At 57.0% G+C, this 18,409-nt stretch overlaps 1 protein-coding gene and 1 long non-coding RNA gene across 7 annotated transcripts in view; one reads left to right on the top strand and one right to left on the bottom strand.

The window, feature by feature from the left end:
• The window catches only part of ARHGEF10L (Rho guanine nucleotide exchange factor 10 like), a 150,268-nt gene that overhangs the window by 117,583 nt on the left and 14,276 nt on the right, over window positions 1-18,409 (top strand). For all 6 annotated transcript variants that reach the window (XM_072975269.1, XM_072975268.1, XM_072975266.1 and 3 more), the window contains 2 exons: window positions 322-476; window positions 5,750-5,898. In XM_072975269.1, the coding sequence (XP_072831370.1) occupies window positions 322-476; window positions 5,750-5,898 (304 nt within the window). The remainder of the gene's footprint in view (window positions 1-321; window positions 477-5,749; window positions 5,899-18,409) is intronic.
• On the bottom strand, window positions 12,734-17,582 carry LOC140700788 (uncharacterized). The gene is made up of 2 exons (XR_012079473.1): window positions 14,685-17,582; window positions 12,734-13,446 (listed from the first exon to the last, which is right to left on the bottom strand). It is a non-coding gene; the product is annotated as an uncharacterized lncRNA (long non-coding RNA).

The following is an 18,409-nucleotide window of genomic DNA, read 5'->3' as shown; positions in this document are numbered from 1 at the left end:
GCTCAGCCGTCCAGGTCAGTCAGCTGGAGGTGGCAGGTCTGGATTTGCCCTCGGGTCTGTGTGACCCTAAAAACCATTCTCTCAGCTCCTCTGTTGTGCCGACTCTGGAGCGCCCTGTCTTCTATGGGATAGGGGCCAGGAGGCACCCTCCTCTAGAAGCCCCCATAAGGAAGTCTGAGCTACCAAAGGGTGGAGTGCCAGGCTGGTCACACAGCAGGGAGGCTGGCTGAGTTAGAGGGGGTCCTGGAGCCCTCTTCCCAGGAGGGCATGTGGGGAGGGGGCAGGTGGGGGGTAAGTGAGTCACCCGGCCTCTCCCCACAGCATCCTGGTTTACAGCAGCGTGGACACAGGCACCCAGTGCCTGGCGACCTGCAGGAGCCCAGGCCTGCAGCCCGTGCTCTGCCTGCGACACAGCCCCTTCCACCTGCTTGCTGGCCTGCAGGACGGGACCCTTGCTGCCTACCCTCGGACCAGTGGTAAGGATGGGGGCCTGGAGGGGCGGGGCAGCCCTGGGCTCTGGCTGAGAGCCAGATCCTGCACCAGAGCAGCTGTGGGAGGCTGGCCATGGAGGCAGCTCAGAAAAGAATCAGGGAATCGAAGTGCCGGGGAGATTGGAGATCCCTGACCCTCCCTGGGATCCCTGCAGGAGCCGGGTGGAGACTGGTGGAGACGAGCAGGGCCCCTGGGCTCAGATAGACCTGGCTTCACATCCAGGCTCTGTCCTGACAACAGCTGTGACTGAGTGAGCAGCTTCTCCTCTTTGTGCCTCGGTCTCCTCATCTGTAAAATGGGAATATTGGTAACACCCATTCCTCATGGGTACTTGTGGGTTGAACAATTCAGTGAAGGCAAAGCAGAGGTCCTGGCGCAGTGAGCACCCGGTGGCATTAGGCATTTTGATCTCCATTATTTTACTGAGCACAGATGGCGACATCCGGAGGGAGAGAATGACCGCGTTCCCGCTGCTGTGCACCAGGACAGGGCGCGGTGCTGAACGCGGGCGCATTGCCCTCATTCTCACCGCGACCCTTGAAAATTGCCTCCTCTTTACTAATGCTGAGTCCGGGGCTAAGGGGGCGGGGGACACGGAGTGCTGTGGTCCCCATCCCCTTGCGGCTGGTTCAGCTCCCTGTTTGATGAGCGGAGCTGGGCAGAGCCAAGAGCTGCCCCCCGCGTCCCCAGAGGGGCTGATGTGCCGGCGGCTCCGCCTCCCGCGGCCGCGCGCCTGATTGCTGCGTCATCACAGCCTGTTGCGGGTTATAAACGGATATTTGTACTGAGCTTTTTTTTTTTTTTTTTTTGCCACTTGGCACTCTGTTGGTATTTTAAATTAGCTTTTGATAAGGCATTTATAGTTTTTAATTAAAGCGGGTAGAGGGAGGGAAAATAAGTCCCTCCCGCCGTCAGACGGAGCGTGCGTGTGAATGTCAATGCGGGCTCAGATCTTCAGAGATTTCGACCAGGGCTGCTAAAGGGACTTCCCCGCTCCCGCTCCCACGGGAGCCCGGGAGCCCCGCCCCGCCCGCTCTGGTCCCCAGTTTGGCTGCCTCTGGCCCTTCCTGTCTTGGTTACTGATTCATCAGTTCGGGTGCCCGGGTTGGGAGGAGGTGAGCAGGTGGACCGGTTTGCGGGGGCTGCCAAGACCAAGCACCATGAACCCAGTGGTTTAAACAGTGTCAGTCATTAATCGTCTCACCTCCGGGAGGCTACACGTCCGAGGTCAGGTGTCAGCAGGCCTGTGCTCCCTGGGGCGCTGGGGAGGGATCTGTTCCCAGCCACTCTCCCAACTTTGGGCAGTTCCTTGGCTTGTGGGACCATGACTCCTGTCCTCACATGCTGTTCTCTTTGGGTGATCCTGGGTCAAACATCCTTTTGGAATAAGAATCCCAGGCATGTTGGATTAGAGGCCCACCCTCCTCCAGGGTGACCTCATCTTAACCAGTTACATCTGCAACAGTCCTATTGCCAAACCAGGTCACATTCCGAGGTACTAGGGGTTCAGACTTCAACATATGAATTTTGGGGGACACCATTCAACCCTTAGGGGGTGGGGTTGTCTAACCACTGGCTTTCAGCCTGAGGTTGGCGCCTGGTAGTTTGTCAGAACTGAAAGAGCCACTGGGGACCATTGGACCTCACACCCACATTTTCTGTGTGGGAAGGGACTCCCCAGGGTCCCATGGGTGAGCTGAGACCTGAACCCAAGTGTCCTCCCTGCAGGGCTAGAGTCCTCTCTAGATTTAAGCGGGCCTCTCCGAGCAGAGCTGGGTACCGTCTGGCCTGGAAGAGGAGGTTGAGATGTTCCAGCAGCTTCCTCGCCTTGTAAACATTTATCCACCAAATATTTACTGAGCACCTACTATGTACCATGGATACAGTGGCCAGTAAAGCAGATGTGAGCCTGCCCTCACAGTTTACAGAGGGAGACATGTTAAGTTTATAGATAAGTCAAATGAACAGGCAGCATGCTTACGATTATACATCATGCTGAGGGTGCTACGGGGAGGAGCAGGGTGTTGGGTGAGAGCCTGACCCCCTGAGCAAAGGCCTTTCTAGGGAGCGGGATCCTGAAGCTGAGACCTGAAGAAGAAGTGGCCAGGCAAATGAAGAGTTGTGGGAACAGTGTTCTTGCAGAGGGAACAGCATATGCAAAGGCCTGGAGGCAGGTGGTTGGTCTGGTGGGGGAGGTCATCTTGCTGGATAGTAGCCAGCGGGGTAGACAGTACCAGGCAAGGTCTGGGAGCAGATTGGCTTAATCATGTGGGCCTTGGGTTTGTCTCAGTTGATGGGAGGTAGGGGGAAGTGTTGGAAATGGCTAAGCATTGTGCCCCTCTGGCTGGTGGACAAGAACAGAGGCTAGAGGCAGGGAGGCTGTCTGGGAGGAACATGTACATGTCCACCTAGAGCCACTGGAGGGCAGGGAGCAGGGTGGAGGGATGAATCCCCCAGCAGGCTTGGGGTGGGGAGGGGCTGTCCCTGCTCAGAGCTCACACTGATTGTGTTTAAAATCTTAGAATTGTGGCCTGTGGGGACTGAGAAGCACCTTAGAGGTCAGCGTTCTGTCCCCTTGGGATGCAGATAGGCAAACAGTCCCAGCAAAGGGAAGGCTCTTGTACAGGGTCCCACCCTGGGCCCTCAAATCAGGGAATCCTGCCCTGTGTACTTTTTCATATAACAACATTGGTATTATTAAATTTTATCAGTTAGTCACTGTCCTGGAGTCGGGACTCTTAGAGGATTACTGGAGGCGCCCAGCAAGCACAGGAGTGGTTGATGCGCACGAGACCCTCAAAGGTATCAGACCCTAGCCCCTACCCCAGGCAGCTGTGCTATTCCAGGAAGTACAGAGTAGTACAAGGGCTCTGGTGGCCATCACTGCTAGGCCTGTGGGGCAGAGCTGGCATTTCCCAGTTTTCGGGATGTGGTTTCAGCATCCCTGACTGCTTCCTCTCTGGCAGCTCCCACCTTAGCCGTAGTGGCAGGAGCCCCAGCTTCTGGCCACAAGCACTACTCACCACTGGCCACTGGGGGGCGCTCAAAGCCTTGCATTTTTGTGGCTCTGGTTTCCTGGTGGAAGTCAGGGTCCCCTGTGGAGGCCTGGCCTCCTTGTGGTCACTCTTCCCTCCTGGATGCCAGTCCTGACCCCAGGGATTTTGGAACCTCTTGGAACCTGAGAGGGTGGCAGGGATTGGGGAATGAGGCCAGGACCTGGGTCAGTGGAGTTCCAACCCTGCTTGGCCCACTCCGCTTGGGTGGCTTTGTGCAAGTTCTTGGCTCCCTGGGTCTCTGCTGTCCCATTTGTCAAGTGGAATCAACACCCTTCCATGGGCTGTCGTGTCGTGGCAAATAACAGCAAGCAGCCGGAGCTAACGAGCAGCAGGTCCTGTCTAGCTGCGTGGTTTGGACCAGTTTCTTAAACTCTGTGTCTCAGTTTTCTCAGTTGTAAAACAAGGATAAGAATAGAACCTTCCACACAGGCTGGTGGGAGTTTAGGAAATAATTCATGGAAAGAATGCCTGGCACGCCGGTGCATAACAGGATGCGACAACAGCTGTCAGCGCTCCTGCCTGGGGGCCGACCTTGTGCTAAATGTTCTACACAGTTCATGTGATCTCTGCAGCATCCGGCGAGGTGTAGGCACGGTTATGACGCCCACTTTACAGATGAAGAAACTGAGGTTCAGAGGCGACATCACCCATCCAAATCCATGCAGAAGTCAAGAGGCTGCAGCCGGGATTCTGGCTCAGCCTGCTTCCCACATGCTTATGTTCATGGGCTAGAACTAACTGGATGGGTGTCGATTGGTGGGGAGGTTCCTGTTCCCCAACTCTGAGCTGAGCTGGGAGTCTGCCAATTTTAAGTGGGACTCAAGGCGAGAGGAGAGCCTGTTTTACAGGAGGGGAGGGTGGGGTGGTAGAGGGGAATCTGGCCCCTCCCCTGTGGGCTCCTCCCCATACACGCCTCCAGCTCTGCCGACAGCTGTTCTCCATCTTGCTAGCCAGCGGCTGGCTCAGGGGGAGGAGGGCCTGTGCTGGGGTAGTTTTGCATCCCTTCCAGGGACCCCATGGAGCGGGGATGAGGGTGGCTCGGCCCTGGCAAGCTGGTAGCAGGCTCCGTCCTGCCCCCCAGACCCAGCCTCCCCATCTCTCTGGGTTGTCCCCCACTTTCTGCTCAACTCTTCTTTCCTGCCTGGCACCCTGGCAAGACAGGACAGCCACTGGGGTTCTGTGTGGCATCTGGTGTGAATTCAGAGAAAAACCAGCCCCAGTGAACATGGCTTGCGTGCCAGGAAAAATTCTCGACGTGCCCTTGGGTGAGCCGAGCATCCCTGAGGCGGGCAGGGTAGAGCCTCGTTCAGTGCCAGGCCAGGTCCCTTCGTCTGTCCGTCTTCAGGGATAACGGACTGGAGACTGACGGCCTCTCAGTACTTCCTCCTTCCACACCTAGGGGTGGTGGCGTCTCTGGAGAGGGAAGATCATCAGAGATCTTGGTAGAGGCGACAGAGTGCCTGGGAGTAGGTGAGAAGATCTGTGGGAAGGCAAGACTCAATCTCAACAAGTTACAGTGTCAGAAGCGTCCTCAGAGACACTCTTGTTGGCGCCACCTTCCCCATTTTACAGATGGGGAGACTGAGGCCTTGAGAAGGGGAGAGATGCATTTAAGGTCCTAGGTGAGCTGCTGGCAGAATCAGGGTCAGGACACTCTCTGCTATGTCTCTCTGCCTTTTTGGCAGGGCTGTGTGGATGTTCCCTCTTCTGGGAAGCCTCCCTGGGTTTCCCATGTGCAGAGTTGGTTCTTTCATCTCAGCAGCTCTCAAGAGCCCCTGGGTGTGCCTGGCCATTTGTGCTTGGCACCCTGTCTGGTAACTTCTGATTCATCCGCTGGTTTCTCCAGCCAGCGGGGGTTTCCTGGAGGGCAGGGTCTGTGTCTGATTCGTTTCTGTCACCCCAGCACCCAGCATACAGCCTGGCATGGAGTAGGTGCTTACTAAGTGTGTGTGGAGTGAACAGGAGAGAGGGAAAGGCAGGGAGGGAGGGAGAACTGGGGAGTACAGCCCCTAAAGGGGGTGGAATGTAAACTGAGCTGGATGGGAAGAGCCGCCCTCCCGCTGTGGGGAGGAGGAAGGGCAGAGAGAGGGGCCAGCAGGTGCTGTGGGCCATGGGTCCCTACTGTTGAGGACTCCTGGGGCCCTGACCTGTTGGCCGCTCCCCATCCCTGCTCCTGACCTGCTTTCTTCCTCTCCCTCCAGGAGGTGTCCCCTGGGACCTGGAGAGCCCGCCCGTGTGCCTGACTGTGGGGCCTGGGCCTGTCCGTACCCTGCTGAGCCTGGAGGACGCCGTGTGGGCCAGCTGTGGGCCCCGGGTCACCGTCCTGGATGCCACCAGCTTGCAGACTCAGGTACCGGCCCTGCTTCGTGTCTCGTGGCCCCAGGCCTTGGGGGTCATCTCTGGGCACAGCCTTGCTGACCCTTCTTACCTTCTACCTGGCACTGCTGTTGGCTCCCAGCTGCATCTCAGGGATCATCAGACTTTGCCGGGAAGCACAGGGGGCCAGGATCCCTGCTGGGCCCTGTTCTCTGCCCGGACGGGTACCCCTGGGCTGCCGTAAGGGGAAGGGTCCCAACTGGACTGTGCCATGAGCCCGATCCTCAGTTGTATCTGCTGCTGCCCTTGGAGGTGAAGCTGGGGTCCCCGCGCTCGTACTGGTACCCAGGACCCAGCTGTGCCGAGGGGACAGCCACAGTGTGGACGCAGCCATCTCGGACACTGGGCTCTTTAAACACGTGGATGTGGAGGCTGCTGAGTCCTGCCCTGTCCGTCACTGGCGCCGCCCAAATCTTGGCCCCTGGGACGAGAGCCTGGTTTGGGGGCTCTTTTCTGGCATAGCCAGGGCCGCGACGGTCACTGACTGACAGCCTTGCCACAGCCAGGGTCCATCCCAGCGTGTCTCCTTGAGCGGTGTTTTGGCGATGTTTGCCGTCATTTGATTGCTTGGATTATCAACTCGAAATGAGCTGCCCCCAGGCCCGGAGGGGAGCTGTGGGGACGGGCTCATGGGCAGAACAGATTGACTCCCAGTGGGCCTCCACGCCAGGGCCATCTTGCCTGCGTGGCCATCTCTTGTATGGCCATAGATCGGCCACTTGACAGCCAGGCGAGAACACAAAGTCGGGGCCCGAGATCGTAAGGTCACGGGCAGTTAGGGCTGGGTCCCAGATAATACAGTCCTAGTTTGGCAGAAGGGGACCCTCAGGCCCAGGGAGCTGTGGGTGAGCCTGGGTTCTCGGAACTGAGCCTCTGGTCCTGGGCTTACTTTCCCATTTTTGATGAAGCACCAGGCGCAGCCTTCGGAGCTGTGCACGCATGGATCTGCCTCCGGTTCTGCCTCTTACCTTCTGGGGCCTGGAGGGGCATCTGTGAGCACTGGTTTTCTCATCTGTAAAAGGGGCATAAGCATCCGTTCCTGGGGTCCTTTTGCCCACTGAGTGAGGTAAGGCTTGCAGTCATGGTCCTGGTAGCCCAGAGATGTTTGACTAGCGGCTCTTCTGGGTGCTGGAGGGGGGAGGGGGGAGTGCTTCACCCGCACCTTAGCCAGCAGTGAGGGGTGGCGCCGTGGGGGCGCCAGGTGACTCCTGGGCTGCCTCGCTTCAGGGGAAGCTTGAACACCCCCTCCCCCCATGCACTGCCCATGACACTGAGGACTTCTGAGCTCACTGGTGCTGCCGGGCCCAGCCAGGTGGGGTGGGCTCAGGGAGGGGCCGGGAAGGCGCCAGCAGGAAGCACCCTGCTGCGCCCCGTCTCCAGCTTCTGGATTTCTTGCTCCTCTTTCTCCTGAGTGGAGCCGGGGTGGGGAGGGAGATCCCCGAGCAGCAACAGCCACAGAGTCCCCTGTTAGTCCCTGGATGTCTTTGAGGGGCTTCCTTGCTCCCCCCAACCTTGCCCCGTCACGTCCCTCCAAAGGCCTCTCACCTCCTTGACCTTCCGAGAGGACAGTGAGCAGGGGGAGCTGGCTCCCCAGGGCTTTAGGGGTCCCCGACTGGCCTGGGTCTCAAGACATCTGTCAGGAAGAAGAGTGAGGCCCCCCTGCAGCCCCTTTCCAAGCGTCCCTGACTGTCCCCATGCCAGGCCCAGCGCCTTCCCAGCTTTCTCCTGCTGGTGTCCTGCACAGGCTCTTACGCAGCCCAGGAGGAGAGCCATGCTGAAGGGGTGCTCAGCCAGCAGCCGAGCCTTGGGGCTCCACTTAGGGCAGTGGTGGGAGGGAGGGGGTCCCAGCCATGCCCATGGGGTACTCAGTCTGATGGGGGAGACACAGCCCTGCCCTTGGGGGGCCTTCAGTCTGATGGGGGAGACACAGCCTGCCCTCTGTTCTCTATATGGGGAGAGTGAGCCCAGAAACGTGAAGCCAAGAGCAGAGTGAGGATGAGATGGGAAGAGGCAGGCTTTCAGAGCTCCGTCTTGGCCAAAGGACACTGTTGGCACTGTCATCAGGGGAAATGAAACATGAGAGAAGGAAGGCAGCCGAGGTAAGTGGGAGGCAGGATGTGAACTAAGAGGTGTTTTCAAGGAAGAGTCTTCTAAGGAAGAGTCTAGAGGCTGCAGGACCCTGAAATCACAGACCCGTGGGAGCAGAGAAGTGACTGATATTGGGGGAGGAGCTGTGGACAGCAGGGCCTGAGGAGCTGGTGAAAGCTCAGCTCCCAGGGTGCCCCTCCTAGAACCACAAGACTTTCAGGATGGGGAGGGATGGGGAGGCATCATCAAAGGCAGAGGCCTGTTCCTGTCCCGGCCATGCCCACCTCGGGTCTGCTAGGCACCCGGCTCCCTTGCCAGCAGCCTGCTTCAGATGGGACCACAGCTCTGTCTCTGCCAAGCTATGCACCCTTGGACAAGGCACCGAGCCTTCCTGGGCCTCAGTCACTTCATCTGTAAAATGGGACGACAGTGGGCAGACTGGGTGGGAACGTTTATGTGAAAGGGCTGTTTCACCCGGTGCCTGGGACATAGTAAGTGTTGGATGAGCCTTGGTTATTGTTGTAATTATTTGCCTAACCTAAATCCTTTTTGCCGTATATGTGATTTGTTTGAAAAATCAAGCTGCTCCCTTAGAGTCGGTGGTGTTGGGTGTGGGGCGTGTGTCCGCATTGCGGGTCTGCCATCCCCTCACTTCATTGGCTGGAGGGCTTCCTTCTGCCGACCACCATCCTATGAGCTTGAGATGGACGGACAAAGGAAATAACGATGTCCAGGCAGGACCCTGCCTAGCCCTTACCCGATTTCACCCCTCGCCAGCTGCAGTGCAGTCCTGCCCGGGCCCGACCATCCCTTGGGCTGAGTGGCCCCGAGACTCCAGCGCGAGGCTGCAATGATTTAAGATTAGTTCTCGACCAGCTGCTCTTAAGAAGGGAATCAATATGGCCTCTCCCCTGCTTTGCGCACGGAGGGCGTCCGGAGGGCGCTGGGCGGGGGGAGCCAGGATGGAGGAAGGAGTGACGGAGGAGGCTCAGCAGTGGGACCAGAGGGAGCCTGCGCCCTGTCTGCAGCCCAGCGGGGAAATTGAAAAGTTTGTGTGTGGTGCGGTGCGGGCAGCTCGCCTTCAGTACACACAATCCCTCGCACAGTAACGAGGCGATCGCCATGCATATTTAATCAAGCCTCTCTACGTTGCTGCTCGGAAAAGAGGAAGCCAGCCCACCTCCGCACAGGGCTCTGGAAACGACTCTGGCTGGCTGCTGCTAATGACCAGCGACCCGGCAGGCTGCACTCTTCGCTAGGCGCCCACCGCACAGCCAGTGGGCTGGGCTGCTGTCCGGCTGCTGTGGTCCTGAAGGGGCACCAGCGCTCAGTGCCTGCAGCAGCGTGCCTCAGCTCAGAGGAGGTGCATCGCTTAGTAGCTGCGATGTGGCGGACTCTCCCCCAGGGCTGAGAAACCCCCCATGGGGACTGGAGATCTCAGAGCTGCCCCGTGCTCACACCAGGGGGCCCGGGGGGATCCTGTCAGCGGAGGGTGTGGTTGTGTGGCTCTGGCCCAAAAGTGAAGACATTCCTGGATGGGGTTCATCCAGCGATTGTGTTAACGCTAAGGAGCGTTCCCTGGTTGTTCCCACCCCCAGGAAGTAATGATAACCAACATATATTGAATGCTTAGTGTGGATCAGGCATCGGGTTAAGTGCTTTACAGGTATTGGCTCATTTAATCCTCAAAGCACCCTGTGAGATGAGCACTATTATTATTCCCACTTTACAGATGAGGCCATAGAGTCCCAGAGAGGTTAAGTGACTTACCCAAAATCACACTGCCAGGAGGCAGAGTTGGGATCTGAGCTCAGGCATCTGACTCCTGAGTCTGCTCTGAACCCCCGTGCCGGCTGTCTGGGTAGCCAGAGCCTCAGTCTCCCCTGACTGCCCTGTCTCCCTGCAGTTCCAGTCCTGTCGTATGCGACTCATAGGCAGTCTTATTGTTTAAGTGCCTCCTCTTCCCACCAACACGTCTTCCAGGCCAAGGATCACACCCTGTTCATCTTCGCTTCCCTGTGTGTCTCTCGCTCACGTAGCTCACATAGCAGGTGCTCTGAGTAAATAGTCGCAGTGAACGGATGGTGTCCTGATCTGCAGGCCTTTTGCACAGGGGGCTGCAGGAGTGGACGTGAGTGAGATCTGGTCTCAGCAATTCAGGAGCTCAGAGTCCAGTATGGGGAGCAGGCCCAGGACAGTCAATAGGAAGGGCCCCAGTGGGAAGAGACCTGTGGGGACAGGCCCAGTCCTGGTGGGAACCCAGGGGAGGCACGAGGTGTGCCAGACCTGGTGGGAGGGGGGAAGGGAGCAGGGGAGGTTCTTGCTTGGGACCCCTGAGTGGGTCGGGGAGATGTCGAGGGGGCAGAGGAGGCAGGGAGGATGCTCTGGGCCCAGGTCGAGTCACCCCTGTGCTGTGTGGAGTGGGCGTGGGCAGCTCCCGAGGAGGGGCCTCTGAGCTGCGTCTCCATTAGGTCCGCTTGGCCTCTGCCAGCCGCCCCGGACCTTGCTGAACCCGTCCCCACGGAGCCGGTGCCGCAGCCTGTCTCTGGGCTTGATGCTCGCCCACCGACTGCTTGTTCAGTTCCTTGATCCCAGTGGAGGCAGTGGCAAGGCCTGTTAAATAATAATGTAGCTCACCAGGGCCTGTGTCAACACTGCATCCTCCGTGTTCATTATCTACATCGCCACCTTCAAAGTCTAATCCAGTCGTCTGGAGTTCATTTTAACTGATCGCTGGAGGGGAAGCCGGCTGTGGGATGACTGTTGCATCTTGATTAAAAAAAAAAAAAACAACAAAAAACCGGAGGCCTGTGGGGTGCACTGTGCCAAGTTGGTGTGGTTGGGGGACTGGGGCAAAGCTGCTCCTCGACACGGCATGGGCTGGGGTCCCTGTCGTTACCCCGGCTTGGGGGGGTGGCCGTAGGGACAGGGAAGGGTGCTGGACAGGGCTGGGCTGTGAGTGTTCTTTATGCGATTGGGTCCTCGCGCTGCTGCAGAGATCCTCTGGGCCCACTGTGCAGAAGGGGAAGTCGACTGGAAGGCAGGCCTCTGACTTGTAGTCTGTGACCTCTGCTCCCCAGCTGCGCTGGCCCCTCTGTTGGCCTCTGGACGTGACAGGCTCCTTCTCACCCCCAGGCCTTTGTGTCTGCTGTCCCCCGGCCTGGAACAGGAGCACCACTCCCACAGAGCGTCCCTCTGGTGGCTCCTCATCACTCAGGTCTCGGCTCAGCTGCCCCCTCCCCAGTGGGGCCTGCCCTCACGGCTCCATCAGAGCCACCTCTGCCCCCAGCCGGTGTCCTGACGCGTCAGTGGCTTTGTTATCGTCAGACTGTTGATCACTGTCTGAAATGACCTCCTAGGTTGTTATTGTGCCTCTGCACCCACCCGGCCTCAGACAGAAGAAAATGGGGTGGGGTCTGTCTTGTTCGCCAGCACACCCCACCCCGTGCTGGTGGGAGTTTGCAAGGAAGCCTTCTTCTGTAAGGTGGGTCAGGAGGGGACCCGGCTGCCGCCTTACACAATCTTTCTGGGCTCAAGATTGAAAACCTGGGCAGGAGGAGGCTCAGGGTACTGGGGCCAGTTGGAGAAGTGTCCTGGGAGGAATTGTGCCTTCAAGGCAGGAGGCCAGGTAGGCCACACCAGATAAGGTGGGAAGGAATTTGGGGAAAAGGCTGGTCAGAGGGTCTTGTGGCTGAGAGGGGTGGGTCCTGCTCGACAGTGGCCACCACCGCAGGGCAGAGTGATTGGGCAGGTGGGACCGATGCGGGTAGGACAGCTGTGTCCCACGAGTCCAGGTCCCACCTCTGACCCGCCCCTGTGCCAGCCTTGATGTGTTTCCAAGGCAACCTTCTCTGCTCCCAGAACCTCCTTGTTGCAATTGCAGAAGCACGGGTCTGGGCCTCCCCGAAGCCCTGCCTGGAAAGTGCTGGAACACAGGGCAAGTCGTGTCCAGGTTTGGACCCTGGGCCTGGCTCCCACCCTGCAGGGCTGTTCCAGCTCCGCATCCTGGAGAAGCCCGTCTGGGCCTCCCCCTGCTCTTTCACGTGCACTGGGTCACGCCCTGTGACCTGCTGCTGTGGCACCGGCCTCGGGCCTTTCGTCTCTATCGCACTTGGCACAGCTGTGTGTTGATGATCAGATTGACCAGTTGGGGGCTGTGCGGGGCAGGACTGTGCCTGGTAGAGTCCTCTTGCTGGCACATTCCTGGTGCTGAGAGCAGGCTGATGTGTGGTGAGTGCTCAGTGAAGGCTTGTGCAAACAGAGGGCATTTCCATTAGGGAAGAGGGCTCTGTCTGTGGTGGGTCTAAGTGTGCAAGGGACATGTGGCGGGGGTGTGCAGAGCAGTTGACTGGGGGCTTGATTTTAGCCAGCTCCAGAGCTGGGCACTGCGCTCATGAAGGTGCTTCCCCAGATGCGTGCTGTCAGGAATCCCGCCTGCAGGGGTTCCAGCGCCGCCTGCCCCGGCTGCTTCCTGGTACCTGGGCACTGGCGTCTGATACCGGCATTCATGCTTTTTGTCACTGAGCATTCCAGGAAAGAAACTTCTCTGGCTTCCTGGACACCAACAGCCCCCAGATTTCCCCTTGCCTATCCCCACAGACACCCGCCTTCCCCACCCTTAATTTTCACATTTAGTGCCCAAACTTAGTTTGCATGTATTAGCTGTTGTAAATCTATCATAACAGTGTGACGCGGCATGAATAATGCATCACTGGGCTGTATTAGTTTTCTGTCTCCTGTCTTATTTATGACACGAAACGGGTGGGAATTTGCAAAAGTGAAATCTAGGCGCAGGGCTTCCTGGGTAATGGTATGCAAATTGGCGTGAGGGCGGAAAGATTCACGAAGTCCTGGGGTGTCCAGGGAGCCTCCACGGCCCGGAGTCCTCATGTTCAGGCCACCCAAGCTTGCGGGTCTGGGGTCATTTTACTCTATGGAGTCATCTCAGTTCAGCAGTTTTGTCTGATTTTTTTTTTCAATGTATGTGGCATTGTTATTGTTGTCATTTTGTTTTCTTTTCTTTTTTAAATTAAAAGTTGGCAGATGAAACTTGAGAAATCAGTTTCTTTAAAGATTATAAAGACTTCCCAGGAGGCTCCAACGGTAACAAATTCCAAAGGAGGGTGAGTGTTTTCCAGTAGTGGAAAGAATGGAGGTTAGCTGTTCGGAAGGACTTCCTTTCAGGAAGCTTCTGAAGAATGCAATGTGGGGGCACCGAGAGGTCAGGAGTGGCTCAGGGCCGCGGTTACCTCTCTGCTCTGGGGTCTGGGGGTTGTGAGAGCGTATCCCAGGGGACATCTTGTGGAACTCAGGATGAGTAAGGAGCTGGACTCCAGGCCCACTCTCTGCTCACTCAGAAGAGCTCAGGCTTTTCCTGTCTCCAGCATTTGGTCTTCTCCCTATCCTGGAAGATTGAGGTTGATGAAAGGGTTTCCTGTTTTAAAAAAAAATAGTTTGAAACTGTTGGCTTAGGGAGCAGGTTCCGTGAGGCCATGGCGGAGGAAAGGGAGACCGACGGGAGGGGACCGTGGAGAGAGAGTAGACCCAGGGCTGACAGTGGCAGCTGGTGCCTCTTGAACCCCTGGCCCCCAGTGTCTCTGGCTACCAGCGCCTGTCCTCCCCACATGTAGCTCGTCTGTGTCCCCTCCCTGCCCCCCATGGCTACTCTCCCTTCTGAGCCCTGCTGCAGGGTTGGGGGAGGATAGACAGCATAGAAATAACTGTTCAATCCCCGGGAATTTGGCAGAGACACGAGAGCCACGGACGGACCCACGGAGTGCCAGGCCCTGGGCTGGGCCTTAACACAGTGAAGGCCGGGGTCCTGTTGGAAGAGGTTTGGGCCAGAGCCTGGCGCCTGAGGTGCATGCAGATGGTTATGTGATGGCCGTCGTGAGCCAGGTGGGCTGGGGGAGGGCCTGCCCATTGGGAACCTTCTGAGGGCATTTCCGGTGGCCCCTGCTGCCTGGTCTGAGTGGGCTCTGATGGTGGTCAGATGGGTCCTGGCTTTGTCTTGATCACAGCAGAGCCTGACCTCTGACGTGGCTGCCACAGCTCCCGAGTGGTCTTGAGTGTGGACCTGTGCCTGGTCTGACACGTGGCCCGTGTGCCTCTCACTTGCGTCGTGAGCGGGAGGGCAGCGCAGCCGCCTTGGAACCTGCTCACCGCCACCGCTGAGCCCAAGGGGAATCTGGAGTCTGGGCTGTCATGGGGTGGGAGGGCCCCTCTGGTTAAGCCGGTCCCTTGGGTGCTGAGCAGATGCCCTGGGAAGGGGTGGGTGCTGCGAGAGCTGGGGGAGGGGCCTGGACTCAGCTCCCTCAGGCAGGGCCGCAGGTTCAATGCAATCTGCCCCTCGGAGCTGGGAAGCAAAGCAGAGCCACCCCGCTGGGTGCCTGGAAACCTTTTCTGAGGTCTGGTTGCTGAAGGATCTTTCTAGAACAAAGCTCCCCTCACACCTGACCCAGCATCAGAACCACCCAGGCTGCCTCTCCCCTGTGCTTCCAGCCCTGTGGCTCAGGGGCAGGCGTTGGCTGGGGCTCCAGTTTGTGTGCTGGGCCCTGGGCTCCAACGGTGGCCCCCACCCTCATGGACCTGCCCCTGTTGTGGATGTGGTGAGGGGGTCATGGGGTTGACAGAGACCCCCCATCCCCGCATCCCCAGTGAGTTAACGCTTACTGGGAGTCACCCGGAGGCTGGTCCATGTAACTGTGCCACACCTCATCACTCCCCTTTTAAAGTTGAGGAAACTGAGGCAAGAATTGGTGGAGCTGGGCCCTGGGCCCTGGGCCCTGATAGTCTGGTCCTGAGCCCATGGCCTCGACACCTCTTGCAAGCAGGAAACAGGTGACGAGATAACCTCTGGCCACAGTGATGTCACGTAGGAGGTGAGCCAGGCACCCGAGTGCGACCCCGCTACTTCCAGGACAGGTCACTCCCCTTGAGTCTCCTTTTCGTCATCTGACTAGAGGCTCTGTGGTCCCGCCTCCTGGTGAGGGTTGCAGGGAGTCCGTGGGCTGAGCTGAGCTGCGGTGAGCGCGGCCCAGACGCGCGTAGGTGCCAGGGCTACACGTGCCGGGCTTTGCCGCTTGGTCTTCACTGGGGTCCCCGCGGAGGCTGGGCGGGGGCAGACATCAGGCAGGCCCTGGCTCAGCCTGGCACCTGCTGGTACGGGCAGGGCTGGAGCAGACTCACAGCCAAGGCGCTTTGTGGCCTCAGGTGGCCGGCGGCTCCCTCCTCAGGTGTCCATGCTGCGTGCGCTGGCTTGCATAACTGAAGAAACAAAAGGAAGTTAAATAGGACTAATGAGGAGAGTCTCGGTAGCCCACGCTTTGCGCTGCTTTTTATATTCACTTCTTCCCGAGCAGCCAGATGCACAGGTGGATTTCAGTTTAGTTTTGTTTTTAAAGGCAAAATGTCAGCGTGGTCGCCGCAGGAGCACCCTCCCCACAGAGACGCTTTCTGTGGCCCTTGCTCTGGGTGTGGTTGGGGTGGCAGCGGGCTCTGTGCCCACCTCCTTATGCGCCTAGTGATAAGTAGGCTGTAGTGTGGGAACTTTTAACTCTGGGGGGCCAAGAGTGGTTTGCAGACTCTTTTGAGGTGATGGCAAAACCTGTTAACCATCTTTCTAGAAAAATGCACCAAACACCAAATTTTGCACAGTCAATTCCAAAATGGGTTGTTGAAGACAAGTTTGGGACTGGCTGTCAGTCTGGGAGCTGACAGAGATGTCCATCCCTCTGTCTCTTCTGGGTTCCCGGGGTGTCCCTGAACCAGGAAAGCCCAGCACCCAATGAAGTCTCTTGTTAGACAGGAATGGCCTCGCCCCCACTTTACAGATGAGTAAACTGAGACCCAGAGATGCTCACTGACTTGCTGGTAAGAGGTGGAGCCTCCCTTGGCCTTGATCAGGTCAGATTCTGAAGGCAGAGTGATGAGCATTGGACGGAGCCCACACAGAGGTGCCTGTCCATGGCTGGGAGGTCAGGTGGAGGCTTTGGAGTCCTGGTAGGGTGACCACCTGTCCTGGTTTGCTCAGACAAGGAGTTGAACTTCCAGTGCTACAACTGGGGCCTCTCTGGGCAAACCGGGGTGAATGGGTCACCCTAGGTTTGAATGTGGGCTTTCCCCCCATTTTCCAGGCACCCCGACTCTGTGAACTGCACCCAGCCTCTCAGTTTGTTTCCTCAGCTGTGAAATGCTGCTAAGAATAAGCTAGATCAGGGAAGGGAGTTGTGTGCTAATTGTCTTTGAAAGACCGCCTCTGCCTGCCCACGGCAGCTGCTTGGGGCGTGACCTCTGTGTCTCCACCCTCAGCCAGTCCCCTGGCTGGCTCCTGGGCCTCACTGCCCCTCTGGGCTCTTGCCCTCTTCTTTCATGAAGGCCCCTGGGATGATGAAATATTGCGCCCTAGTGGGCAAGGTCTGGTACACAGCAGGTGCCCCGCAGGCAGTCAGTCTCTCTGCCAGCCTCCTGCCCTCTCCTCGGCCACTCCTGACCCCGAGAGCCCCAGCATCCCTTCCTGGTTCCTTGGTGTCATCTCGGCTCAAATGACTGAATGCTGAGCCGCTCACCCTGGGAATTTATGGAAACCAGGCACAGAAGCGTCACCTGGAGGCACATAAATATTGTAGGGCTGGAGGTTGGGCTGTGTCAGCGCTATTTGGGGCAGCATCACTCACCTGAAGCCCTCCGAGCAGACGTCTGCAGCGGGGCAGCTGTGAGGCTGCGGGAGAGGGCGAAGTGGACGGGGCTCCTGGGCGCCTGCGGATTGCCTGGTTTTCTCCCCGCTCCCCTGACCAGCTCCTGACCGCAGCCAGCGTGCTCGGCGCCCTCACGGGGTGCTGCCCACTGAACCTCCCAGAGCCTGTAATGTGCATTCTCTATCTATCCATCCACATCGACAGATGGGAGAGGAGACCCAGTCACCCCACCAGATACGAGCTGGGAGGCAGGCCCAGGCCCTCCCTCCAGCTGCTAGCTTTTTAAATTTAATTTTATTTTTTTTAGTAACTTTACCTCCCCCTCTCAACTTTTAAAAAATAGTTTTAATTAATTAATTTATTTAATATTTTGTAGGGGGAGGTAATTAGGTTATTTATTTATTTATTTATTTATTTTAATGGAGATTCTGGGTTTGAACCCAAGACCTTGTGAATGCTAAGCATGTGCTCTACCACTGAGCTGTACCTTCCCCTCCTCCCCCCAATTCTTCAATTTAAAATATTTCAAGCTAAGGTTAGTTGAAAGAATAGTACAGTGAACACACATATATTCTTTACCTAATAAACCAACTGTTAACATTTTACTATAACTACCCCCCCCCGCCAAATTAGACATACGCATCTTTTGGGGCTAAATCATCTAAAAGCCAGTTGCAGACATCATTATGCTTCATACCTAAATACTTCAGCCTGGCTGTCTTCTGTGACTTCAGTGGCATTGTCACACCCAGGAATCAGGATACTGTCCACGTGCACATTTTCCCGGTTGTCCCCAAAGTATCTTTCATAGCTGCTCCCCCTCGCCACCTCCGGCGTTCATCTGGGATCACATGTTGCGTTTAGTTCTCACGTTTCTTTTGTCTCCTTTTAACCTAGAATAACTCCTCCCCCTCTTTTTTTTTTTTTTTTTGTCTCCATGATACTGGCTTTTTTGAGAAGTTCACGGCAGTATCTTGTCAAAGGTCCCACAATCTGGAATTTCCCCATTGTTTCCTCCTGATGGGGTTCGAGTGTTTGGCCAGATTCTGCGTAGGGAAGCCGTGCTTTCCTGTCGCATCACTGGGGAGGCAGGACATGCAGGCTGGCCCCATCCTGGGTTACTTGGTCAAGGTGGGGTCTGCCAGGCCCCCCATGGTAAAAGTACCAGTTTCCCTTTGTAATTACTGCGGGTGTTTCTGGGAGAAATGGGTGAATATCCTGTCCCTCAGCAAATTTTCACTACAAACTTTATTTAAAGAGGAGTTTGCTTCCTCCTACTGAATCCCCCTGCTTTACTGCTGCTCCAAATTCATAGATTATTTTTAAAATCCAGTGTGCTGTAGTCTAGGACCACCATTATTATTTTTGATGCTCAAATTGCCTCAGATTTGGCCAACAGGAGCCCCTTTGTGCTGGCTCCTGGGTCCTTTGGACACTTCCCCATCTTTCTTTGAGCACTTCCTTGCTTTGCTGCCTCGGGACAGGTTCTAGGCTCATCTGGGACTTCCCCTGCCCTAATCAGCCATTTCTCCAGGGTGCCCCAGCTGGCTCATTTCGTGGGGAATGGTGTTTAGAAATCAAGATGTGGTGTGCTCATTACTGCTCGGGTGTCACTGCTTTCAGACACTTCCAGTGGACAGAACCAGGAAAAAAAAATATCTCAGGTTCATACTGATACCTCTAATTCAAATCCAAGGTCAT

This window comes from Vicugna pacos, chromosome 13 (assembly GCF_048564905.1).
Source record: "Vicugna pacos chromosome 13, VicPac4, whole genome shotgun sequence".
In the NCBI taxonomy this organism is placed as follows: Eukaryota; Metazoa; Chordata; class Mammalia; order Artiodactyla; family Camelidae; genus Vicugna; species Vicugna pacos.
Note: the sequence above shows the minus strand (reverse complement) of the source record. Positions and strands in the feature narration are given on the sequence as shown.